Here is a 26,494-nt window from a genome sequence, read left to right as displayed (position 1 = left end):
TTAACACTTCAACATAACAATTGGGAGGAGGCACATAATTTAGCCCATACCAACTGCTTTTTGTGAATTCCTTAGCCAGGGAAAAGGAATGACAGAAACTCAAGAAAATTAAAAGTAATTAGTCCAAAACATCATTTGAGCAGCTAACAAGTTGAACTTGTGGGATTTGTTATTAGGTGTGCAACTTCCTGAAGAAAACTTCATGGAAACCATTCAAAGAAATTATTCAAAGTAACTGCTTTTTCTTTCAGACCTCTTTAAATTACCTCAAAATTATCTTCCCACAGATGTTTACTGAGTAAATATCTCTTATTTTGCCCAAAATGAATTTCGCCCTATAGATGGTTCTGATGTGTTTTTATTAGAATTGTGTACAGTTGTAATCATTCCTTCCATCATACATATTATATACAGTAACATTCAGGTATCTGAAACTAAAATAACTTACTGACAAATTCTAATATTACTCAGAATAATTCTATCTCTGTTAACAATAAAAGCAAAACCTCTGAGTTTCTCTTGGAAAATCTGAATTCAGGGCATTATTTTACAATTTGGAAATCTGAGTAATCCAACTTCACGATGACTTTCTCATTGTTGAAGTTTGCTCTGTCAATGTGTGATTTGGGACTTCCTTTTGTCTCAAGCCATTCCTGCATATGACGCACTTTGGAGATGGGACCTTGCAATTGTCCTTGCACTGTGCCCTGGTCTGTGTTCTGGACCCAGCCTACCAATCCCAGCCTTTTACTCTCAGCCTAAGGGGAAGAAAAAAACAAGAAAGAGAAATCCAGTGAGATTAAACAAAACAAAGTGAGACTGCAATCTTTGCCAGAATCTTGGTCTAAAATCAAGCCACTGAAACTAATTTGATATTGTCCAGAACAGTCAAAACAGAACAAGAAGAAGAATCTCAATGCTGATATTAATATGAAATGTTGGCCACTTCACTTCATTTCCTTCTTCTACCCTATAAAACCAAGCCAGTAGAATTTTTCACTATGTAATACTAATGACTTAAGATAAAATCAGATGCTTTCAAAATGATTCCCTAATGCTAATTGTTAGGATGCTAGGCTGTATGTATCTTATACGTTTTTCCTTCTAATCAAGAATCTATTGGGTATATTAAATAGAAAAAGCATAAAGTTATCTGATCCTTGTCTTTGTCTTTAATCAGGACCACACCTAAACAAATCCAGATGAGTAAGTGTCCATTATATCTTTAAAGATCATTAGAGAGTATTTCACAATTTCCTGGGCAACTCATTCCATTGTTCTCCCTGTGGAGAAACTGTCTAACCCACTGTCTTTATGTTGCATCCAAAGCCCACTTTCTATCATCCTCCTAGAGAAGGAAGGGCAACTGGTGATCAGACTCTGAAAACCAAAGTTTCATGAGATTACATTTGCACTTTCTTTTCTTCTGTCTAAATTGAATAAGCTTATGAAGACCATCTAATCATTGTAGTTGCTCTTTTCTTACCCTTTCTAGTGTTTTCCCTTAAAGTCATTAAACTGTGGAATCGCTGAATATTTGGAAAGGTACCAGTGCTTAGAGGTAATTTTATTTTTGTAAAATTTACAAGTAAGGATATTATAAAAGTTATTGTTAAAGTAATACATCTAAATAGAAGGGATTGGATTACAAAAGAAAATAGAGTTAACATGATTGTATGCCCAAATGCCAGAGTAGTGACCTAGTAAATGTGGGAAATTCCTGGAGTTGGCCAAAGAAAATGTTATGCGCAGCAAAACCATGTTTGATGAGGAATTGAAATAGCCAATAAATCATATGTTCAAAGTAAAGATATAATGCATCATGAACAAAATAGATTGCAGTCAAATAAATAGCAATTTAAGGGATGCCTTAAGAGCAGAAGATGGTGACATAAAAACATATGGAGCCCAGTCAGTGTGACTCAGTGGTTGAGTATCGACCTATGAACTAGGAGCTTACACTTCAGTTCCCAGTCAGGGCACATGCCCAGGTTGCAGGCTTGATCCCCAATGTAGGGCATGCAGGAGTCAGCTGGTCAATGATTCTCTCCCATCATTGATGTTTCTATCTCTCCCTCTCCCTTCATCTATGAAATCAATAAAAATATATTTTTTAAAAAACATGTGGAAAATGGATTTTGAGGAAGACTCCACATCCAACCGACTTTGTATAAGGTTGGGCCAACATATAAAAAGCAATGCACCATATTAATAAATAAAAAACCGTATCCTATATAATAAAAGCCTAACATGCTAAGTGTCCGGTCAACTGGTCAGCCGTTCAATCAAAGAGTAATATGCTAATGACATACTAAGGCCGCTCAACTGCTCACTATGACATGCACTCAGGGCAGACAGTCGACCAGTCGCTATAACGTGCACTGACCACAAGGGGGCAGACGCTCTGACCAGTAGGTTAGTTTGCTCCTGGGGTCCAGCTGATCAGGACTGGGCGCAATGGGCCGGACATGTCCTGGAGCCCTCCCGTGGTACCTCCCCGGCCCCAATCGTGCACCGGTGGGGTCCCTCGGCCTGGCCTGCGCCCTCTCACAATCTGGGACCCCTCAGAATATCGGAGAGCCGGTTTCAGCCTGATCCTGCAGGACAGGCCAAGGGACCCCACTGGTGCACAAATTCGTGCAATGGGCCTCTAGTTAATAAAACAGAAACCAGATGATCATTTCAATAGATGAAGAAAAAGTATTGATCAAATCCAACATTTTTTGAGATAAAAACACTCAACAAACTAGGAACAGAAGGGAATTCCTTAACCTGATTAAATGCATCTGTGAAAAACCCACAGCTAACAGACCTAATGGTGAAAGACTGAAAGCTTTTGCCCTATGATCAGGAACAAGACAAGGATGTCTGCTCTTGCCACTTCTACTCAACATTAAACTGGAGGTTCTAGCCAGGGCAGTGAAAAAGAAAGAAGGCATTAATAGTGGGAAGAAAGGAGTAAAATTACCTCCACTCACAGATGACATTCCTTGTATGCAGAAAATCCTAAGGAATGCACACGCGTGCGTGCACACACGCTAGAACTAACAAGTTTATAAGGTGACAGGATACAAGATCACTATACAAAAATAAACTCTATTTCTATATACTGGCAATAATGAAAGTGAAATTAAGGAAACAATTCTATTTATCATAGCATCAAAATAATAAAATTATAAATTTAATGGAAGAACTGGAATACATATGGAAAAGTACAAAATATTATTGAAAGAAATTAAGGAAGGTCTAAATAAATGGAAAGACATCCTATGTTCATAGATTGGAAGACAATATTATTAAGATGACAATACTCCCAAAATTGATCTACAAATGCTATGCCATATTTATCAAAACCCCAGCTGCCTTCATAGCAGAAATCGACAAATTGATTCTAAAATTCTCATGGAAAAATAAGGGACCCAGAATAGCTAAATATAATCTTTACAAAGAATAAAGTTGAAGGACTCATATATCCTGATTTCAAACTTTACTACAAAGCTACAATAATCAGTAGATAGTACGGTACTGGCATAAGGATAGACATATAGATCAATGAAATATAATTAGAGTCCAGAAATAAGCCCTTATATTTATTGTCAATTGATTTTTGACAATGGTACCATGACAATTCAGTAGGAGAAATTATGTCTTTTTGATAAAAGGTGCTGGGACAACTGGATAGTCATGTTTAAAAGCATAAAGCTGGGAGAAACCAAGATGGCGGCATAGGTAAACACCTGAAATTGCTGCCTCGCACAACCACTTCAAAACTACAACTAAAAGACAAAACAGACATCATCCAGAACCACAAGAAGGCTGGCTGAGTGGAAACTCTACAACTAGAAGGAAGGAGAAAAGCACACTGAGACTCAGAGTAGCTGCGGAAGTAAAGTGCAGAGGTACGGAGGCACACGTGTGGAAAGGGCTGGCAACTGAGTACGCGGCTGTCTTTTTCAATTGGGAGGGAGACACAAGCTCCCGACTGCTCTGAACTCCAGTTTCGGGCAAGACTCTGGGGACTCAGACTCATAGGGGGAGAAACTGGACTGTTTGGCATAAGGCGGAACTCGAGGGCGACTGTCTCTCAGCGGTGCTTACAGCAATTACTGAGGGACACTGAGACCCGGGGGCCTCTTAGGGCAGGGCCGACGGTCAGCCATTGCTGTTTGCTCCGCCATGAGACCCCGCCCCACACAAGCTGTGCGCAGAGGTTTTTGCATATGAATGGCCTGGTTCCTTTGAAATCTAACAAACTGCAGCTGAGTCAGAGAGACCCAGATCATCCAAAAGAAGGCCCAAGGCCCCACAGCAGCTTGCATTGCTTCACAGCTGGGCCTCATCTGGGCACTTCCAAACCCGAAATAAAGAAGAGGAATCTGCAGATCTCTCTGTAGCTCCTGCTGGGTGGCCTCAGGCAGAGGCTAAATTAGCACCTCCTTGGAGATCCAAGAGCCAGTGTACCCAGAGGTCAGAGTAGGACCATCCAGATTACAACTCCTCAGCTCTATAAGGGACACACTCAGGGGGCAGACTCAGTGAGCACCAAAGCCCCACTGAAGCAAGTCTTGCCTCATAAGGGTGTCTCCAGCACAGAAGTTCTCCCATCATAGACACAGCTAATCCTCACAGCCAATTGGCCTGGAAGTCAATTCATCCCAGTGATACCAACAACAATCAAGGCTTAACTACAACAAGACTGTGCACACAGCCCACAAAGGGGTGCACCAAGAGTGTCCCACCTCAGGTAACTGGGGAGGCTGAGCCAGTGGGCCCTATAGGACACCTAGCACACAAAACCACTCTATCAACTCAGGAAAGCAGCCAAAATGCGGAGACAAAGAAACAGGTCACAAATGAAAGAAATGGAGGAAAGCAAACGACTGGATATAGAGTTCAAAACCACAGTTATAAGGTTTTTCAAGAATTTTCTAGAAACCGCCGATAAATTTAGTGAGACCCTCGAGGATATGAAAAAGGACCAACTAGAAATTAAACATACACTGACTGAAATAAAGAATAATATACAGAGATCCAACAGCACACTAGAGGATTGCAAGAATCAAGTCAAAGATTTGAAATATAAAGAAGCAAAAAACACCCAATCGGAAAAGAAAAAAGAAAGACGAATCCAAAAATATGAAGATAGTGTAAGGAGCCTCTGGGACAACTTCAAGCGTACAACATCCAAATTATCAGGGTGCCAGAAGAAGAGAGCGAGCAAGATATTGAAAACCTATTTGAAGAAATAATGACAGAAAACTTCCCCCACCTGGTGAAAGAAATAGACTTACAAGTCCAGGAAGCGCAGAGAACCCCAAACAAAAGGAATCCAAAGAGGACCACACCAAGACACATCATAATTAAAATGCCAAAAGCATCCAGGTGAGGTCGTGTGCCCCTGGATCCGGGTGAGGCTGGGTCCCCGGTCTGGGTGAAGCTGGATCCTGGGTCTGGGTGAGGCCGTCCGCCCCTGGATCCGGGTGAGGCTGGGTCCCCGGTCCGGGTGAGGCTGGATCCTGGGTCTGGGAGAGGCCGCGCGCCCCTGGGTCTGGGTGTAGCTGAATCCCGGGTCCGGGTGAGGCCGTGCGCCCCTGGATCCAGGTGAGGCTGGGTCCCGGGTCCGGATAAAGCTGGATCCTGGGTCCGGGTGAGGCCTTGCGCCCCTGGGTCCGGGTGGGGCTGGATCCCGGGACCGAGTGAGGCCGCGCACACCTGGGTCCGGGTGAGGCTGTGCGCCCCTGGATCCGGGTGAGGCTGGGTCCCGGGTCCGGGTGAGGCCACGCGCCCCTGAGTCCGGGTGAAGCCGTGCCCCTGGGTCCGGGCCAAACCAAACCAGAGGGAGTCGGACCTCCGTTACCACCATTTGTCCACCATCCAGAGCTGAAAAGTCAGTGCCGACATGTGCACATAAGGAACTGGTGGACATTGAAATTGGGTCTTAAAAGAACTATTGGTCCAGAAAGAAACTCACTACAGACTGATTCATTTGCCTGTCAGCATAACTATTATTGCTCGTCTCACATTCAGTTCTTATAAGTATATTTCTAGTAACACATGATCTCACTCATCTAGGGGAAATGATGAACAACATAGACTGATGAACAAGAACAGACCCAGAAACAAGGAGGCATCGATCGGACTGTCGGGCCTCAGAGGGCGGGTAGGGGAGGGTGGGGGTAGGGGGGAGAGATCAACCAAAGGACTTGTGTGCATGCATACAAGCTTAGTCAATGGTTGGGGACAACAGGGAGGTGGGGGCATCTGTGGGGAGGGGTGGGGGATGGGAATGGGGGGATGAGGACAAATATGTGACACCTTAATCAATAAAGAAATTTTAAAAAAAATAAAAATAAAATAAATAAAATGCCAAGAGCAAAAGACAAAGAGAGAATATTAAAAGCAGCAAGAGAAAAACAGTTAGTTACCTACAAGGGAGCACCCATATGATTGTCAGCTGATTTCTCAACAGAAACTATGCAAGCCAGAGGGGAGTGGCAAGAAATATTCAAAGTGACGAATAGCAAGAACCTACAACCAAGATTACTCTACCCAGCAAAGCTATCATTCAGAATTGAAGGTCAAATAAAGAGCTTCACAGGTAAGAAAAAGCTAAAGGAGTTCATCACCACCAAACCAGTATTATACGAAATGCTGAAAGGTATTCTTTAAGAAGAGGAAAAAGAAGAAAAAGGTAAAGATAAAAATTGTGAACAACAAATACATATCAACAAGTGAATCTAAAAATCAAGTGAATAAAAACTCTGATGAACAGAATAATCTGGTGAATATAATAGAATCAGGGGCATAGAAAGGGAGTGGACTGACAATCCTCGGGGGGAATGGGGTGTGGGGGGTGCGGGAAGACACTGGACAAAAATCGTACACCTATGGATGAGGACAGTGGGGGGTGGGGAGGTAAGGGCAGAGGGTGGGAACCGGGTGGAAGGGAACTTTGGGGGGGAAAAAGAGAAAACAACTATAATAATCTGAACAATAAAGATTTCTTTTTAAAAAATAAAAATAAAAGCATAAAGCTGGACTCCTTACCTCAACCCACATAAAAAATTAACTGAAACTAGCCTGGTCCACTCAGTGGTTGAGCGTGGACCTATGAACCAGGAGGTCACAGTTCAATTCCTGGTTGAGGCACCTGCCTGGGTTTAGAGCTCGATCCCCAAGTGGGTGTGCAGGAGGCAGCCGATCAATGTTTCTCTCTCACCATTGATGTTTCTCTCTCTCTATCCCTCTTCACCTCCTCTCTGAAATTAATAAAAATATATTTTAAAAAATAACTGAATCTGGATCAAAGACCTAAAGCTAAGAGATTAAACTATGAAAACATAAGCATGAACCTTCTTTCATCCTTGGATTAAGGCAAAGAATTATATTCCAACTTGAATATAAAACTGAAGTCACAAGCAACAAAAGAAAAATAAATTAGACTTCATCAATATTAAAAATATTTATGCTTCAAAGTTTTCATCAAGAAAGTGAAAAGAAAACCTCAGGAGAAATATTTGCAAATAATATAAGGGACTAATATCCAGAATATACAAAAATTTTTACAAATCAACAGTAAGACAAATAACTCAGTTAAAAATGGGCAAAGGGCCCTGGCTGAATAGCTCAGTTGGTTGGAGGGTCATCCTATACACCAAAAAGTTGTGAGATTAATCCCCAGTTGGTGCTTATCAGGAGGTAACCCATAGATGTTTCTCTCTCTCTCTCCCTCCCGTCCCTTCCTTCCTTCCTTCCTCCCTCCCTTCTACTCTCTCTAAAAATCAATGGAAAAAATACCTTTGGGTGAGGATTAACAAAAAACAAACAAAGTGTATTATATAGTTTCCATATATTTAGAGATTTTCCAGTTATTTTTCTGTTATTGATTTGTAGTTTAGTTCCATTGTGGTCAGAGAACATGCTTTGTATGACTTCAATCCTTTTAAAGTCATTGAAATCTCAAAACAAAACAAAAAAACCACAATGAGATATCACTTCACACACACTAGGATGGCTCTAATAAAAAATACAAACAATAACTGTTGGCAAGGATTTGGAGAAACTGAAATTCTCATTCATCATGAGAATGCAAAATGTAAAATGATATAGCTGCTTTGGAAAATAGTTTTGCTGTTCCTCACAGTTATACACAGAGTTACTATGTGACCCAGCAAGCTACTCCTTGTCATATACATTGAATTGAAAACAATGTTTGCATAAAAGAAAGTACATAAATGTACAGCATCATTATTCATAATAGCCAAAAAGTGAAAATAACCTAAATACCCATCAGTTGATGAATGGATATACAAAATGTGGTATATCCATACATGGAATATTATTTAGCCATAAAAAAAAAAAGAATTAAGTACTAATATGCTATAATATGAATAATCCCTGAAAACATTGTGTTAAGTCAGGGTTGGGGAAACTTTTTTCTGCCAAGGGCCAAACAAAATTATCAACTTAAAAATTAGCCTGCTATATTTGGTCAAGCAATTAAATCACCCCTAATGCCTTGGCAGGGCCTGACCAAATGATTTCTCCGGCCTTACACAGCCCATGGGCCGGATGTTCCCTACCCCTGTATAAAGTGAAAGAAACCCAACACAAAAGGCCACATAGTGATTCCATTGACACCAAATGTCCAGAATAGACAAATCCATAGGGACAGAAATGAGGTTAGTGACTGCCAGGGGCTGGAGGGGTCGGGGGGGCGGGGGGGGGGGGGGGTTGCTAATGGATATGTGGTTTCTTATGGAGGTGATGAAATGTTCTGGAATTAGTGTACAACTTTGTAAATATACTAAAACCCACTCACTTATACATTTTTAAAAGGTGAGTTTTATGGATGTGAATTTTATTCCAACTTAAAAAGTTCCTTCAAGTATTCTCATCAGTCATCCTAGGAGTGATGGAATTTAATTAAGAGGCTAGATTATATCAACATGCAAACAGACTGTAGCAAAACAAAACAATTGTTAAAATGAACATATATATACAAAGTAATTTTTAGTAGTAAAGAATAAGCTACAAGTCTAATTAAGGGGGGAAAAAAGATGGCATTTCCCTTAAAGTTCTCCAAATCAGTATTTATTTTTCTGCATTCTTTTATTGTCTCTAAATTTGGGGTGCGGGGTGGGGATAGCAGTAGAGAAAAATGAACTATATTACTATCTGGTCCTTTTCCCTCAACAACTTTAATTAATCTTTGAAGCTGTCACCTCCTTTTACCATATTACAGGAATTTACCCTGCATAAATGGTAGCAAAGCTAACAGAACATGGCTCTTTTACTATGATTTTCAATAATTTTTTTCAACAGGTACTTCTATGAGTGTGAAACAGGAGGAAATGATTTGCAAGTAATTGGGAAAAGAGGTAGTGGCATTTAACATTCATGTTTCAAAGATTCAAGATGAATTTTAAGTACTACAGTCCAGGGAATGTGACATTTGGAAAGTTCTGCAGTCTTAACTCATTATCTTTGGGGCTGGAGATACCCTGGGCAGGCAATAGCCCGATAACCCCTACAGAAGACAGAAGGGAAATCGAGATTGCATTTCTGCCTGCATGTTAAGGGGAGATTAAGGACATTAAGGCAGAGGTAGAAGCTGTCAGTAGTTTGCTCATCCCCTCAATTACTCCCTAGTACTCTAGTAGGAATACCAGACTCCATGTTCAGTGTTACCGTTACTTACCCTGGAATGGATTAAGTATTTTCATTAGAAAAGCTTCAGCTAGAAAAGGTGATTCTTCTTTCAAAGACAAAATGAGTAGAAATTAATTGAGAGAATGGGGAAAGGTTGAAGGAGTAAGAGAGGTCTGAAGAAAATGCAGCAGCTACAGAAGATGCTATTCCACCTATAATAATATGCAAATTGACCGAACAGCCGCTCTTTCTCGAATTTCGTGCATAGGGCCTCTAGTAGATTACATAAATTGTCATGTGTTCATCTAAATGCTATCTCCTTGATTAACGTTAGCTTTCCTACACGACTTGTGATTGGTTTGATGATGCCAAAACAGAGAGAACTGGGGAAGCCCTCTAATCCCCTTTGGAAGAGAGAAGCTCGTTAATATGTGTCTAGGTGCTCAAGCAGCACTGTTAGGAAAATAAGAATAACAGCAGATTGCCCTAGCCAGTTTGGCCGTGGGCCTGCGGACCCAAGGGTCCCGGGGTTCAATTCCGGTCAAGGGCAGGTACCTCGGTTGCAGGCTCCTGGTCGGGGTGCGTACAGGAGACAACCATCGATGTGCTTCTCTCACATCGATATTTCTCTCTGTCCCTCTCTCCTCCACTCTGTCTAAAAATCAATGGGAAAATGTCCTTGGGTGAGGATTAAAAAATAACCATAACAACAGCAGAGAAACCTGCCATTTGTATTGTATTTTGCCCACTGCAAAGCATGCTCACGCCCACTGCTCTACACACCCCCTCCGCCGCGGGGCTCCACAGCCCGCTCCTCCCACCGCACCTCGCCAGGAACGCGCCCCCCGCGTCCACGCACATCCCGAAGCCCGCAGACCACATACCTGCGTGTACTTGCGGAAAAACACCCCTTGCACCTTCCCAAAAACCTCATAATCCACTGATATCAGGGTGTCCCCTTCTGCCATGTTCATGCTCAACCCTGTCGGGCACCAGAAAAACAGAGAAGCAGACAGGACTCGTTATCCTACACCGGAACCCCCAATCCAGGGCAGAGAGGCCACCCCGACACTCCACATCCTTAACGCGGCGACCTCTCCCCGACCTAAGGCCCCCGGACTTCAGGGTCTGTAAGCGGACACGCGAGAGCGAGGGCGAGCGAAGGAACAGGAAGACACCTGGGCGAGGGAGTTGGGGTCGCCGCGGCCCACAGCGGCCTCTCCCGGGGCCGACTCCCTTTGCGTCCAGTTCCCTCCCCACACCGTCCCGCCCCCTCCCCACCCCTCCCGCTTCCCACGGACCTCGCTCCCACACGCCGCCCGAATCCTCTCCCTCCCACTAACAGCTAAGGCTGATGGAACTGAGGGGCGACCCCCGGGCCCGGGCTCACCCCCTCGACCCTCCCGCCCGGGGGCCGGGACGGCACCGGCAACCACCGACCACCACGCCAACGGCTCCCCCAGCCGCGTAACCGCCGCTCCGGAAGCTCAGAGCGCAGCTCTTCCTTCGCTGTTTCGCATGCCCATCACGTCTGATGACCAATCAGGGGCGGCGCGCTCGGCCCAGAGCCCGCCCAGAGGGTGGGATGTGGGGACCCGGTGGCCTGGGACCGCTCTGGAGCCTCCGGCTTGGAGGACTTGTCACGAGGCGTGACTTTTTAATTTAATTATCCCGGCTTTTCAGAAAACGGCTACTGTCAGCACTAGGTATTGTAAGTGATGTAAATGATAATAAAGTTCCCAACAGCAACTGTTGCTTCAAATAGGGGCTCTGTCCCAGGGTGTCAGCTCGGATTCCACAGACCCTTTCTCTTTTTTAAAAATTTTATTTTTTAAAATCTTTATTGTTGAAAGTATTACATATGTCCTCCTTCCCCCGCCCCCACCCCACTCACCCCCGCCCCAGGCCTTCACCACCCTATGTCTGTGTCCAACGGCTATTGCATACATGCAGACACGTTCTTTGGTTGATCTCTTCCCACCCGCATCCCTGTTCTCATTTTCTCGTGGGGAGAAAGACGAAGAAACACGAGATAAATTCAATCATTCATCAAACGTTTACTGAGAGCCTCTGTGTGTCAGGCACAGTCCTAGGTAGTAGCTGACATACTCCAGTGAACAAAAAGGATTCCTGGAGGAGCTCACGTTCTGGAGGTGGAGACGGTGTTGGAGAGTGGGAATTTTTGAGCATGCTTCCAGAGAGGCCGTGGACTGTGCCCCAGATAGAGTTGTCAGTGCTGACACTAGGCCAGGCCTTGAGATACGGTCTCATGGCCCCTTCCCATCACGTAGCCTTCTTTCACAGAACACTGTCAGCTTTCTGAAGAACAGGGTGACCCTGTGAATAACATGGTCGTCATTGGCATGATCCTGACGTTGCTTGGGAAAAACTGTTTTGTCTAGGGTTACTTGTTCTGCAAAAACCGGATGTGGTTAACGTGCTTAAAAGCGGTCCTACACAAAGGGTCGCTGCTGCTCTCTGGTCTCCCTGCGTGGAGAATGGCAGAGCAGTCGCCGGGTCGCCCGGCCACCCGGCTAATAAAGGCTCCCTAAATTTTAATTTGGTCTGGGCTCCAGTGGTCATTCACTCGCATCCGCTCCACAACAACGGACGATAAACATTAAACATCACGAATAAATTGAATAGGACGCCTGCAACCTTTCTGCCTGGACTTCTCCTTTCAGTTCTCAGTGTTAAGTCCTGCCTAAGCCTGGATCGGGGAGGAGGGGAGATAAATGTATAAGAGGACCTATGGTGGTTATGTGTCCGTCTGTGTGTGCTACTGGAAACTGCCGCCCAGAGTCTGCCTTTGGGTTGTTTGTATACATTACATCTCCTCACGACCAGAGACTCCATGTGTGAGTATGCGGTGTTGGCAGACTTGGCAAGGAGAGACAGGTTTGCCTTGGAAGTCATGGGTATTAATCATTTCATCAGTTCCCCCCTACAGAGTGAGGCTCTGGATCCTGGAGAGTCACATAACCTCAGTGCTAGCATTGGGGTGGGGTGGGGTGGGAAACGGAATTGAACGTTATGCTTGGCAATATTTGAAAATAATGCTAAAGAGTAACCTGGCTGATGTTGTTTCTTTAAGACTCATTTAAAAAGCTAGTTTCTCTATAGAATTAAAAACCAATTGAGTGTCTACTATGTAGAGGACATTGTAGAATATATCAAGATAAATGATATAGCCCTAGCTGGTTTGGCTCAGTGGATAGAGCGTCAGCCTATGGAATGAAGGGTCCTGGGTTCGATTCCGGTCAGGGGCACATGCCTGGGTTGCGGGCTCGATCCCCAGTGGTGGGGTGTGCAGGAGGCAACCGATCAATAATTCTCTCTCATCATTGATGCTTCTATCTCTCCCTCTCCCTTCCTCTCTGAAATCAATAAAAATATATTTTTTAAAAAGATAAATGATATGTAACCTTTGTCCTCAAAGAGTTTTGAAATTCAGTGTAAGGAACAAATATGCATGCAAATAATGACGACACAATGCACAACATGCTAATTCAGTTCCACGGACATCCATTGAGAGCTCATCAAGAGCCCGCCCCGTGCTAGAGGAAGAACAGAAAATATCACGAGAGCACAAAGGAGCAAAGAGATTCATTCTGACAAAGAAGATTGAGAAAACATTCTTGGAGGAAACAGCATATTACCCAATCACAACCAGTAAGTGATGGAGCTGGGATTTACTTCCAAGCAGTCTAAGTACACTCCCATACATGCTATGCTTTACCGCCTCCCAGGATGTGGAGGTGGAGGTGAGGAAGTACCACTGAGGTAAGATAGTGCAGGTAGTCAGGTGTGACTATGCCAGGGTTTCTCAATCCTAGCTGCACATTAAGATTTCAGGAGGAGGCCCAGCTGGTGGGAGTGTTGTCCCATACACCAAAATGGTTGTGGGTTCAATTCCTGGTCAGGGCAAATAACTAGGTTGTGGGTTTGATCCCGTGTGGGAGACAACCTATCAATGTTTCTCTTACATCAATGTTTCTCTCTCTCTAAAAATCAATAAACATATCCTCAAGTGAGGACTTAAAAAAAAAAACAACTTTAGGGAGAGCTTTTTAAAATTTTTTTAAATATATTTCATTGATTTTTTACAGAGAGGAAGAGAGAGGGATAGAGAGTTAGAAACATCGATCAGCTGCCTCCTGCATACCCCGCACTGGGGATGTGCCCGCAACCAAGGTACATGCCCTTGACCGGAATCGAACCCGGGACCCCTGAGTCCGCAGGCCGACGCTCTATTCACTGAGCCAAACCGGTTTCGGCAGGCATCCCCAGAAATTGCTTCCCAGGTAGTACGAAAGCACAGCCAGCGTGGAAATCCACCGGACTAGACTCTGGGGAGGCAGGGCTTGAAAGGCAGGCTGGAGGCTGAAATACCAGGTTAAAATTACGCATCCCGACTTTATTCCATAGGCAAAGCAGAAGCCTCTGGGTAGGAGAATGATAGGATCAGGCACATTTAGGATAATATTCTGACAGCAGCATGAAGGATGGGCTTGGAGATAAGAATTGCAGTTAGGACAGTGATGCTTGCCGTCCCAAAGAGCAGTGAGGAAGAACTGGTTACGGGCAGTAGAAATGTAAAGGAAGAGTCATATATGAGACATTGCAGAGTAAATTCAACAGAGCCTCCTGAGAGGGAAGGGATGACAAGGAGGGAAGAGTAGAAGGTGACTGATGCTTTCAGTATGAGAGGGAACACTGGAGAAGAAGTGGACTGAGGGAGTGAGGAGATGACCATGAGTTTGTTTTCTGTCATATTCAGTTCGAGATTCCCGAGGGACTAAATGGGAAGTTGGAAATTTGAGTCTGTAACTACGGAGAGAGAGCGAAGCTGGAGATCATTTAACATAGGTGATACCTGAAATTTCAGCATCTGGTTGAAACCACTAAGGAAGAGAATGTCTGGACCTGCATTTATGTCTGAGAAATAAGAGGGCTTTGGAGAACATCTACACTTGGGGGGCAGGTGAGGAAAAGACAAATGCCAGAAGAAGGCAAGTGGAAGAAGACAGAAGGCACAGGAGCAAGTGAGAAGAGAGGTCCAAGGGAGTGAAAAGTCGATAATATCAAATAAGTAGGCTGAAGAAGTAGCAGCTTTTGTCTTTGGTCATTGGATGGTCACTGGTACCTAACAGTTAAATAAAGTGGAAAAAGTGGAAGCCACACCACAACAGACTGGACCATGAGGGGGAGATGAGAGAGAGGGGGCAGCAAATGGAAAGTTTTCTACCAAGAAGTCGTGGAGAAGAGGAGAAATGAACGGAACTGTAAATAAAAGGCAGCAGGTCAAGGGAAATAAGGTTTGTTTTGCAGGGGAAATAAGCATACACGGGGTGGGCAAAAGTAGGCTTACAGTTGTAATACAAATAAATAATACAATCTTTAATAAAAAAAAAATAACACAAGAACAAACTGTTTCGTGTGCTCGCCACTGTAAACCTACTTTTGCTCACCCCTGTGTTTTAAAACCAAATTGAAAGAGTATGTGGACAGATACAACTTGAAGTTAACACGATGGACTCCATTCCTGAAAGGGACTAATTCAAGAAAGCTCATGGAAAGAGAAAGGTTCTTCATCCCCAGAAACAAGAAAGAAAGATGTCAAGTTGGAGAGAGGCAAGCTAGGAAATTGTGCCAGACTGGAAGGGAGCTACTTGAGTTGATGACAGGCAGGCCTGTTTGCTCAGATAATTGGAACCTTAAGAAGAGTGGGAACTGTCTGGGACTGCATATGAGAAGGCAGTAGAGTCAACTAGGGAAGAAAACAAAGAATTAAAACAAAACAAAACAAAACAAAAAGCCCTGGAGGACCCACCAAGGGATTTCCTTGTAAATGTAAAAGCTGTAATATGACATGTTAAAGTAGTAACACCGCCTGCTGCTGTCTATACTATTTTCCATGTGCAGGAATCTTTTAAGTAGTTGCAAGAAAAAAAGTTGCCTGTTGCCAAGCAGCTTGCACACATGACCTGAAGCACGAGGCAAATAAACTCTTCCGATGTTAACAAGTCATCGAATATCATTTAGTGTTGAAGCCAGGTTAGCCTGATTCTTTTTGATCTGGTAGTTAACTTTATCATCATTACGTGTGGTTGAGTCATTCTCGGGCCCTAAGAAGAGACTGCCAGAGGCACCACGTGAGAGGAAAACACTGTATCAAAATAATGAGATTGGCTAGAGAACTACCCCAGAAAGATCCTGCGTAGCGAAGCCAAACCGCTAAAATCTGATCGCAAAGTCTAACCGTGGCCCGGGAAAAGCACCGAGAGAGAGTGCATAGCCACACCTGGGGCCCGCCCCCAGCAGCCCGCACCCGCGGTGGGCCGACCTCGGAACCCGCGGCGCCAGGACCGGAGCGCAGAGCTGGGGGCTCCTGCTTCGGCCGGGGAAGGGCACGCCCCGGGTCCGGTGTCACTGCTCTCCGACAAATACAAGTGTTTTGACGAAGCCCCAGAAAAGCCTCTCCCATCCCCTCCCCTGCTCCCCAAGGGCGCGGAGCAGCAGAGTTGGCGGGACACGGGGTCAAGGGACAGTCAAACGGACCGCTGCCCCTCCCGGGCCGCTCCCCATCGGGTTCTGACTGCGCCTGCGCGCGATTCCCCTCCCCCACCCCCCACCTCACGGCGTTCCCGGCCAGAAGCGGGGCTGCGCGCGCACGCGCTCGCGTCTCCAGGCAACGGGGATAACAGGGGCCAGCTGAGGGCGCCTGCGCGGCGGGCGGTGAGTGGAGGGGTTTGGTCCCGGGATTGTCCCTGAGCTGGAGTTGTCGCGGAGAGCCTCAGGTACGCGGGAGGGCGGGGAGACATGGGGTCCGCACCTCGCCCTCCCGAGGGCCCGATGGACAAAATGAAGGCTTGCCTCCAAAGCGGAGTCCCCAATGGGGACGCCCCGGCTGACCCTCCGGGACAGAATGTGACTTCCGTGTTTCGGACCTAAAACCCGCGGCGGTCGGGTCAGGTGCCCCCTACCTCCCGCCCCCCTCCCCCCCCCTTTTCAGGTTACTAACCTCCGGCCGCTGCGCCGGTGGGACTCCCTGGGTGAGGGTTTGACAGCCAGGCACCTGCTGCAGGCCCCGTGCGGCTGCCCTGCTCCTTGGAGTCGAGCACGGACCCAGCGGGAGGGAAGCCCTGGGAGCTCTGTGTGCCAGCCTCCTGCCTCCGGGCCGCAGTTTTCTCACCTGTAACGTGATGGGGCTGGACTTGTAGTCGTAAGGTCCCTAAATTACAGTCATGTAACTGAGCCAACTCCTCAGTTTATGGTGGAAAAATTGGAGCCAGCAAGGGGAAGTGGCTTGTCCTGTGTTACAGAACTACAACCTGACTTCCAGTCCAATAGCTCTTTCCAGTAGCTCTTTGCACCCTTATGGAGTACACTGTGTATGCCAGGAGCATCCCTGTGTACGCAGAGGCTGGTACTGGGATAGGGGAAAGGTAGGTGGCAGGAACACCTGTATCACATTTGTTTTTCTTTCTTTTTTAAATATATTTTATTGATTTTTTACAGAGAGGAAGGGAGAGGGAGAGTTAGAAACATCGATGAGAGAGAAACATCCATCAGCTGCCTCCTGCACACCTCCTACTGGGGATGTGCTGGCAACCAAGGTACATGCCCTTGACCGGAATCGAACCTGGGACCTTTCAGTCAGCAGGCCGACTCTCTATCCACTGAGCCAATCTGGTTAGGGCTCACGTTCATTTTTCTATCTTCAGGAGCTAATAAGCATTCACAGGACAAAATAAGCCCTCACCTAACGCTTACTGAAGGAAAGCTCTAGCAGACCCAGCACCACTGTCCCTAAGAAGCTTAAAGGAAAACGTGGGAAGGACAAATGTAGAAACAGTTTGCTTCAATGACCAAGGTGAACCTCAGAAAAAACTTCTCACCTGTATCTGGTTTAAATCTCCTCTAGGCTTCAATCCCGACCCTGAATGGCGGATCTCCACTTGGCACCACCTCTGCCTGTGGGTGTGATGCTCCCGTATAATAAAACAAAAGCTCCCGGGCTCCACTCAAGTAAGCAAGACCCCTATGAAAAAGGTGACTCTCCCCAGCTGTCCTCAGCGGGGCACCTGAGGAATAATTCCCAGGAGAAGCTTTTGAGCAACAAAGAGCTGACGCTGAATCATCTCTACACTCCCTCCAAACGGAACACCTGTGAGAAAGCTGGGAGCTATTTCTATCCCCACCGTGCTGGACTCAGCCAGCAAGATCCAAAAAGCCATCTCCAGAGCCAAGCAAAGGATTTGTTTTACTCATCAGGCCCTCAGTCCCGGTATCCCAAGGCAAATAACCATGAGTTCATCCCCTTTACGAAGAAGCGAGTTGGCGTGGACCGGGCATACCCACTGAAACCTGTGTTCCACAGGAAGTCTCATAGCACAGGTGAGACTGGCATGGATGGGGACCAGAACGTCTCTCCGAGACCCCCTGAGCCCAGGGAGTTTTCATACGGCGGCTTTGGTGTGAGGAACTGGGCCAGTTCGTCTGTGGTTGGTACTGTTGCCAGGCAGGAGGAGAGGCCCATGGCAAACCCCAACCGGACTGAGTGGATGCAGATCCAAAGACTAGAAGCTGCAGGGGAGAATTTAGAGGAGGAAATCCGAAGAAAAGAGACCCTCCTGCGGGAAAAGCTGAAGAAGACAGAAGAAGAACTCAGAAGGATCCAGAAGGAAAAAGAGCAGGCTGAGGAAAATGAAAAAAGAGAGTTACAGAGACTGACGCTCCCCAGGAGGAGACTTAAAGGTAATAGCAACCCCACTCACAGACCTGTCTTCTCCCCCGAGTATGGCTCTAAGGAGGTCTTCAGTGGAGAGGATGAAACTTGGGGACGTTCTCAAGAAAATTGTAGTCCATTCCAGTTCTCTGGTTATGGGACACAGAAGCTCAAAAGGGAAACACTAGTGGCAAACAACAACAAAATCCGAGACCAAGCCTCGGGGCAGGTGAAGAAGTTTTCTCAGCCTACAGAAGCTCCAGGCAGTGCTTGGCCAGGGTCCACCAGCAACTCTAACTTGTCTAGGGCACCACACTCCTCAGGTTCCAGCTGTTCCACTGAAGAGCCAGAACTGGGCAAATGCAGCCACTGTGGACGCAAGTTTCTCTTGCTCAGGCTGGAGAGACACTCCAACGTCTGCAGCAGGATGCAGGGTTCCAAGAGGAAAGTGTTTGACTCCTCCAGGGCCCGGGCCAAGGGCACAGAACTAGAGCAGTACTTGAACTGGAAGGGACCAGCCTCAGTCAAGGTAACAAGGACCTTATGGATTTGACCTTGAGTGGGGATCATTGTAAGGACCTGTTATATCCCCATATGGTGTTTGTTTGTTTTTTAAGAAAAAATTTAATTGTTATAAAAGGAGAAAATGAGAGTTAACATTTATTGGTTATTACTGTGAACAGGAGTTTCATACGACCCTTACCACAAACGTGAGGATTTCATGATCTCTTATCAATTCAAAAATCAAGTCTCAGAGAGGTCAACTTGCTTGAGATTACAGCTTTAAGTGGCAGAGTCAGAATATAAAACTGGGTTGGAATGACTCCAAAATCTAGTCATTTGTTGTTGTTAATCCTCACCCCAGGATACCTAGAGGAAATTTATCACTTTCATGTAATTTATCACTCTTTTATTATAAAAGTGATAAACATTTACTTTCAGACAATTTAAAAGAAAAAAACTATTCTGCATTTCACTACCTTGAGATAATTCCTTTCACTTTGCAATATTGCCACCTTCCAAGATTAGAATCTGTTACTACTCCTGTAACCACATCTACTTTTTCAAGATTAGCTCAGTTTTTATATACCTTCTAAGTAAAATACATGAAACACAATTAAGTTTGGAATTCTTCTCTCCATTTAGAGTGTAAACACTTGAAAGGTAAATGAGTTTACTTTTGGTTAACATTTCTAGCTTCAGAAAACCTAGGTTGTAAAAAGTGAGGATTTTGGGACATTTCCATGATAAGCTTAGGGGACCTTCAGTGGCACATTTGGACCATTAGATCTGGAGGGGATTGTCCCCTGAATAACTACCACCCTGTCAAGGTTATGCCACTTATTTTGTAAATGAGTGTTTCTCAAAGTGTGGCATGCTGTCAAACATTTTTTATTTTAGTAGTTTTAGTGTTTGTTAAAAATTACAACATATTATGCCCTTGATTTCTAAGAATCATGAATTTAAAGAAAAATATTAATAGGGGGATAAAGTGAATGTGGTATGCATCACTTTATAATCAACGTTTGTGAAAGTCTAAACCACATGATCTCAAAGCCTCATCCAGCTCTAATATTCTAGCAACATGTGAGAATCATTCTGTTTTCATTTTTTAAAATTAATTTCTTTTAGAGAGAAAGAGGAAGGGATGAAGGCAGGGAGGGAGGGAGAGAGAGAGAGAGAAAGAGAAACAGAGACAGAGAGAGAGAAACATCGATTTGTTGTTCCATTTATTTATGAATTTATTGGTTGATTCTTGTATGTGTCCTGACCCAAGATCGAAACTGCAATCCTGGTGTATAGAGACAATGCTCTAACCAACTGAGCTATCTGCCAGGGCACTACTACAGTATAGTGGTTTATTTCTGGCCAGAATATAAAAGAATCTTGTGTTTCTTAAATTCTTAAATACAGTAGCAGTGAAGCAAAAGATTTGGGTGTCTGAGGTCAGATACCCTTGCTTTGTGGAAACTAGTTTTGGGGAATATGTTGCATTGAGGGCAGCAAGGCAGAAGGGATCTGCATTAAGATGCACTCCCCTCCTTGGAATATCCTGTCTTATTCCCAAAGTTTGTGCCCTTAGAAGCTGAGTAGTTTGTGTCTCCTCATTCTTCTAGACCAGTGGTCGGCAAACTCATTAGTCAACAGAGCCAAATATCAACAGTACAACGATTGAAATTTCTTTTGAGAGCCAAATTTTTTAAACTTAAACTTCTTCTAATGCCACTTCTTCAAAATAGACTTGCCCAGGCCGTGGTATTTTGTGGAAGAGCCACACTCAAGGGGCCAAAGAGCTGCATGTGGCTCGCGAGCCGCAGTTTGCCAACCTGTTCTAGTGTATTCAGAAGAACAGGTGATTTTTCTTATATCATATAATATTCATGTAACTTTCAGTATACTTACACCTCTTGTCTCTCCACTGGACCATAAGCATTTGAGCATAGAGGCCACATTTTGGTACTTTGTGATCGTGCTAATTGAATAAAATGTCAAAACAACGAACAATATAAGTATCATATAGTAACAAACTTTTCTCTAATTCAGTTCCTGGACACCACCTCCAACACGGATTCTCTTGCCTTCTTGTCTATTTCAATAAGACTCTCCTGATGGAGCCTTCCTTTTCCTTTGATGACATCTCTTCCTAGTATTCATCATTAATGATGTTGCATCACTTGCCTTCTTTTTAAGAGTGGTTTTATTTTAGTCTAAATATTTGAATACATTTTTATAACCATGTGTACTGCCATTGTAGTGGAATTACAATTTTGTGTTAAATCAGTGGTCAGCTTTTACATTATAATAACCACATATATTTTTTTTCACTGATGAGTGAACAAATTCTGTCCTGCCCACATGCACCTGGAGTTAATAATTGACTCATGTTTTCAAATGTACCTTATCTCGATAAATTTTTTTAAATGATTCATCTGATGTTAGACACCTGCTAAAGTTTTTGTAATTGTTCAAACACATCTCACAATCTATCAGTTTGATTTTTTAAATTCTGGAAAGCTCCCTCTGACCACTCCTTTTCCTCCTGCTCTAGTCTGCACTGGTTATTTCCACACCTGGTGCAGACCTGTTGTCTTGGGACTTCTCTTTGCTTCTCTGCTGCGTTGGGTCCCGTTTCCAGCATCCTTGTCTTCCTTCTTCTTGCTATACTCCTTGCCTTGTGGAAGCTTACTGAGAAAGATGCATGGGAGACATATTTTTTTGTCTTGGAATGAATGAAAATATCTATGTCATAGCCTTATAATTTGATTGATGATTTGGCCAGGTATAGAATTCTTGGTGGAAAATGAGTTTCTGTTCAGATTTTTGAGGCATTTTCCCACTAGTGTTTAGCATTCGATGTTACTATTGAGAAATCTGATGCCATTTTGATTTTTGCTCCATTATAGGAACCCATTCTGTGTTTTTTTTTTTCTTTCTAAAATCTTACAGGATTTTTAAATTCTGATTTTATGATGATTATGTTGGATACTTGGTAGGCTATTTCAATCTCAAGAGTAGTGACATTTAACTCTAGGAATGTTTATATTATTTCTTTAATAATTTCCTCCTCTTGCCTTCTTTATTTTGTGTGTTGTTTTTTGAATGCCTATTGGCCAGATGTTGGACTTCCTGGATTGAGTTTCTAATTTTTTAATATTATATTTTCTACTTTCCATCTTGATCTTTCTTTCCCATTCTGCATAATCTTCTTGACATTATTTTGCAACATTTTTATTTTTATTTTCAGCTATCAGTTTTAATTTATAATAGTTCTTTCTAAAACATTTTTATTGATTTTCAGATAGAGTGGAAGGGAGAGGGAGAGAGAAACATTGATGAGAGAGAAACATTGATCAGCTGCTACCTGCATGCCCCCTACTGGGGATTGATCCCTGACCAGGAATCAAACAGGTGACCTCTTGGCACATGGGATGATGCTCAACCATCTGAGCCACACCTGCCAGACCTTTCTGGTTCTTTGTTCCTTTTTCATAATTTCTTCTAATACTCCTTTGTTGACACAATTTCTTCTAATACTGCTTTGTTGATACTATGGTTTTTCATTTAAAAAAATGTTTTCCTGGTACCTGCTTTGTTGCTGCTTCCTGAGTGTATTTGCTTGTATACTTGTTTTGGTGTCTCTCATGTTCGAGCTTACTCAAATATCTGGTAATACTTGGCTGTCCATTCACATTTAAGCTTAATTGGGCTTGTTGAGTAAGGACCTTCATATTAGGGTTATCAAATAGTGAGCCTTTTAATTGCTGTCTCCCAGAGCCAGCGTCTGATGGCTTTTCTCTTGCCTGCTTGGCGCATCCAGAGAGCCCTTCAGTCTCCTAAGAAGGTGCCATGCGTTTGGCACCCTGGGAGCCAAGTGAGGGAAGGAGGCTGACAGTTCTGCAGTTCATCACGTACACTTGTACTTGCTCCCTATTTTCAGCCACAAGATTAACCCTTTCCCGCCTGTGCCTGGACTTCGTGAATCTGACACCTGTCGGGTTCAATTTCTCCTGTTCTCCTGTGAGGGTGTGGATGTGCAGGTGGGATAGCAGCCCTGGGGTCCTGGCACTTTCCAGCCCTGAGGCTCTCCAGGTCTCTGCAGGGGATCATGGCTTGCTTCTCGGTACTCATCCCCCTTTGTAGGCCCTCCTATAAGTGCCTCCACACAGGCAAGTCAGGATTAACACCCTGTTTCCTTACCGTCGTTCTAGTGGAGACTCAGGAGATGAGATAAATGCCAAGTTGAATGATTGGTCTGCCTTCTCCTTATAGGCTGAAGCTCCACGGAAGAGCAACTGGAGACAGAAGCATGAGTCTTTCATCCGCACCCTCCGCCAGGCTCGAGAGGTCCAGCGGGTAATTGCCAAAGGTGGAAACCCCGCCGACTTGCCTCCCATCCTGCCTGCAGAAAATCCCGACTATATTCCGTGTCCTCACTGTAGCCGTCACTTTGCTCCCAAGGTGGCTGAGCGGCACATTCCCAAGTGTAAGACCATCAAGAACCGTCCTCTGCCTCCAAGGAAGCATTCCAGTTGAGCAGACAACAGTGGACACCTCCTCAATAGTTCCAGAAAGCTCTGCTTCTCTTGAGCAGTAAGTTGGAGTAGAATGATTTGATGCAAAGCAGGAAGAACTAGAATTTTTACATCTCCCAGATCTGCCTGCAGAGCTGAGACCAGGGAGGAGAAACCCACTGCTAAGCAGCAGGAGGCAGAAGGAAGCCTCAGCCTCCCACTGAATTACCACCTCAGGCTGGTGTGCCTTATGTTATTGCCCTAAGAACTGGTGGGTGAAGACGGTTAAGAGTAGCAAGCAGCCTACATTAAAGCTGTCTTCTCACAAGCTGGCTTGTGGTTTGTGCTAGCTAAGTGCCTGCATCTGTCTGTGGCTCCTGTTAACTCTTCTCATTCTTGCGAGAAGTTGGCTCATTCGGATGAGTTGGTGTCAGAGGATCAAGGTCACCCAGATGATATCTCATAAAAAATAACACGATTTCGTTGTAAGGCAAATGGAAGTCTATCCTGGACCTCCCTGGTGCATGGTCCTGGCTAAAAACCAATACAAAGTATGTAAGGTTAGAGTGCCAATACATCCTAAACCCTCCCTATGGTGTACTGTGTCATAAAGGGAACCTCATCTTCATCTACGTCACAGGTAGGGATGGGGAAAAACACACTATATGTCTCTGTAGTTGTTCTTTTCTAATGTCAAAGAAGGGGAAGAAACTTCAGTTTCAGCTATTGCTAGCACTCTGCTTTCAAATCAGGTTGGTAAGTTGGATGGATGGCATTTCAAATGAAGCAGCAAAATGTACCATCAAAGCTGTACATTGCTATGTACATGTCCTCGCTGACTATACCACAGGTAACTTCTTTTTTAGAAAGCAAACTTTGAAGGAAAGGGTACCAGATCTTTTTCATTTCCTCTGTGCAGAATCATGCCTAGTGCAAGTAACCTTTATAATGAGACCCTCAATAAATGCGTTTGTGGGATTTAAAATTAAATAATGAGTCCTCAGCTTGCCAAGTGGGAGCAGTGATGAGGTATATCTGACAGGGTAGTATCAGCTGGTATAACAGACCTGAAATAATACCAGTAGGGTCATTGTCCTGAGAGCATTTACTCAAATTATTAGTTTAAAACATTGGAAAAAAGTCACCCAACCTGACCCGGGCAAAGAGGACTAGGCACACCACAAAAGCGTATTTTACTCAACAACAGATGGCCACTCACTCCTGTTTCATTTCCACTGCAGCTTCTGCTGAGTGGCTGGGCTAACAGATCAAACCCCTTTAAAATGTGAGTTTAAGACTCTAGCTGTGAAGCTTATAGGACACTAGGCTGGAAAAAAAATTTACATATTTTAAAAACAGCATATATTGACTTGTTTCATGCTTTTCTGTTGCAAAGAAAAGAGTATCACATAACAGGGCTTTCAGTTGGCCACTTAAAGAAGCCTCACATACTCACTGGATATTTAATCCAACATAGACATTTCCCAGGCAAGTTTAACGAGGTCCACTTTGTTTCATACTTGATGGTAGAAACAATAGATGGCAAAAATGAGCTGTGGCCAACGTTACTAAGTGGTGGCCTGTGGACTGCTTTGCCCCCCAGTTTATTTGGCTGGCACAGCACTAAAAATATAACCTGGCATTTAAAAACTGGGATGTGGAGCATCTCTTACATAACTGGAAGTTCTGGAAACACCAGGCCAGCCACCCTGCATAGCACTAATTGAATGAAGGTCAGAACCAGTTGCTCCTTGAGAGGGGAGAACAGTCAGATCACCACAGCCCCACTTATGTGCCTTATCTGCCTGGCCCCACAGGCACTGGGCTGGAGATCCCTGCATGATGTTATTAAGGTCACAGATCAGGGCCCTCCGGGGAGAATAAATGTGTGTGTGTGTAGGGGGCAGGGTGCTTTCTAGAGACACAGGAAGCAGTTATTCACTATGTTGCCAGAGAAATAAAACAATAGTCAATGTCTTAATGTTCCCTTCAATTGCAACATGCTTAGGCCTTGATTATAGCAGTCTTTTAAATTTAGCCTGATCTGATCTTTGGGAAGAGGTTGGAAACCTTTTTCTAAGTCTCTTCCTGGGTAGCAGAGGATGATGCGTGGAGAAATAAATGCTGCTTGTTAGTCTATATATTATATTACTTCATCCAAGAACCTTTAGTCCATGTGTTACAAAGTTCAAAAGGCTAAGCAGTGGGAAAAATCTCATAGTAACTCACTGTGGGCAGACATGCTAACATAGTGCTTAACAGTGGTGTATTTAAGGCAGCACAGTACCTTTTGGCTAGCATTTTCTTTTTGTCATCAACTTGTCCCTCTTCACAACTGCACAGGAGGTAGCTGAGATGTGATAGTGTTTTTCTCCCTAATGTTATGATTCTGTGAGGTTTAGTGATCAGTATGCTTATTTCCAGTTAGTTATTGAAGCAATAAATGATTTTTGGCTTTGCAGCATGAAGGAACACATTTTATAGCCCTGACTACAGCCCACTCTGCTCTGACACTATCATGAATAAAACTTCTTTATAGGCCCAGGGATACTTTTTTGAAAGAAATTATTTACATCTTTGCTCCAGAGTTGGTCTGTTATGGATGTTTCCAAATATATGGCAAACCAAATGAAATGAGTTTAAGGCTGCCTTTGCTTTACACTCTAGGGAAGTGCTCAGCCTAGAGAAGTTGTAACTTGGCTGTGCTACGCCAGGGCGACCAAAACACAGTTCACCCTCTCGGAGGGAAACCAGTTTTATAAACAAACTGGCATTATCACTTGAAAAAGCCCACTGTGATCAGGGAGGCAAGTACAAGAAGTGGTCCTTCCTCTTCTAATGGCTTATTTTATTCTCCCTCTGCACTTTAAGCACTGTATTTCATAAGGTTTTTTTTTGGGGGGGTGGGGGGTGGGAGGAGGAGAGAACTGTAGCAGCAGAAATGATTCTGTTAGCAAGAAAAAGAAATTGGAAAGAGGCAAAGATTATTTCTGTGCAAATGTCCCTTGCATTGTTTGTTACAGACCACTGAATTAAAAGATTCATGAAGGCCTGGAATCTGAGTGTTTTATCCCGTGACAAGGTCCATGCACAGACTTAC

The 26,494-nt window shown here is 44.2% G+C and overlaps 2 protein-coding genes across 9 annotated transcripts in view; one reads left to right on the top strand and one right to left on the bottom strand.

Annotated features, from left to right (window-relative positions):
• The window catches only part of LOC103283568 (acylphosphatase-1), a 50,090-nt gene extending 33,270 nt beyond the window's left edge, over positions 1-16,820 (bottom strand). The window contains exons 1-3 of one of the 7 annotated variants that reach the window (XM_054715907.1): positions 16,676-16,820; positions 10,536-10,633; positions 341-758 (exon numbers count right to left, since the gene is read on the bottom strand). In XM_054715907.1, the coding sequence (XP_054571882.1) occupies positions 543-758; positions 10,536-10,625 (306 nt within the window). In that variant the 5' untranslated portion in view covers positions 10,626-10,633; positions 16,676-16,820 and the 3' untranslated portion in view covers positions 341-542. Of the gene's footprint in view, positions 1-340; positions 759-10,535; positions 10,634-10,756; positions 10,772-10,829; positions 10,883-10,952; positions 10,969-11,041; positions 11,157-16,675 lie in introns of those variants that run through there. The other 6 variants (XM_028141370.2, XM_054715905.1, XM_028141369.2 and 3 more) reach the window with 6 other exon arrangements.
• Positions 16,288-26,470, top strand: ZC2HC1C (zinc finger C2HC-type containing 1C). Of its 2 annotated transcripts, none has more exons than XM_054715909.1 (3): positions 16,288-16,451; positions 17,579-18,911; positions 23,153-26,470. In XM_054715909.1, exons 2-3 carry the CDS (start codon positions 17,598-17,600, stop codon positions 23,414-23,416), a joined length of 1,578 nt encoding a protein of 525 aa, XP_054571884.1. In that variant the 5' UTR covers positions 16,288-16,451; positions 17,579-17,597; the 3' UTR covers positions 23,417-26,470. The 2 variants fall into 2 exon arrangements, with proteins under 2 accessions (XP_054571884.1, XP_054571885.1); XM_054715910.1 differs by lacking the exon at positions 16,288-16,451 and adding an exon at positions 16,472-16,581.
• Positions 26,471-26,494: the final 24 nt, after the last annotated feature.

The sequence above is a fragment of the Eptesicus fuscus genome, chromosome 5 (genome assembly GCF_027574615.1).
Source record: "Eptesicus fuscus isolate TK198812 chromosome 5, DD_ASM_mEF_20220401, whole genome shotgun sequence".
NCBI classification, from domain to species: domain Eukaryota; kingdom Metazoa; phylum Chordata; class Mammalia; order Chiroptera; family Vespertilionidae; genus Eptesicus; species Eptesicus fuscus.
The sequence above is the reverse complement of the archived record's forward strand: the minus strand, read 5'-3'. Positions and strand labels throughout refer to the sequence as shown.

Coding starts and splice junctions, on each gene's coding strand:
- ZC2HC1C (XM_054715909.1), top strand. CDS start 17,598: ATGGCGGATCTCCACTTGGCACCACCTCTGCCTGTGGGTGTGATGCTC. Junction 18,912..23,152: donor AGGGACCAGCCTCAGTCAAG/GTAACAAGGACC, acceptor TTCTCCTTATAG/GCTGAAGCTCCACGGAAGAG.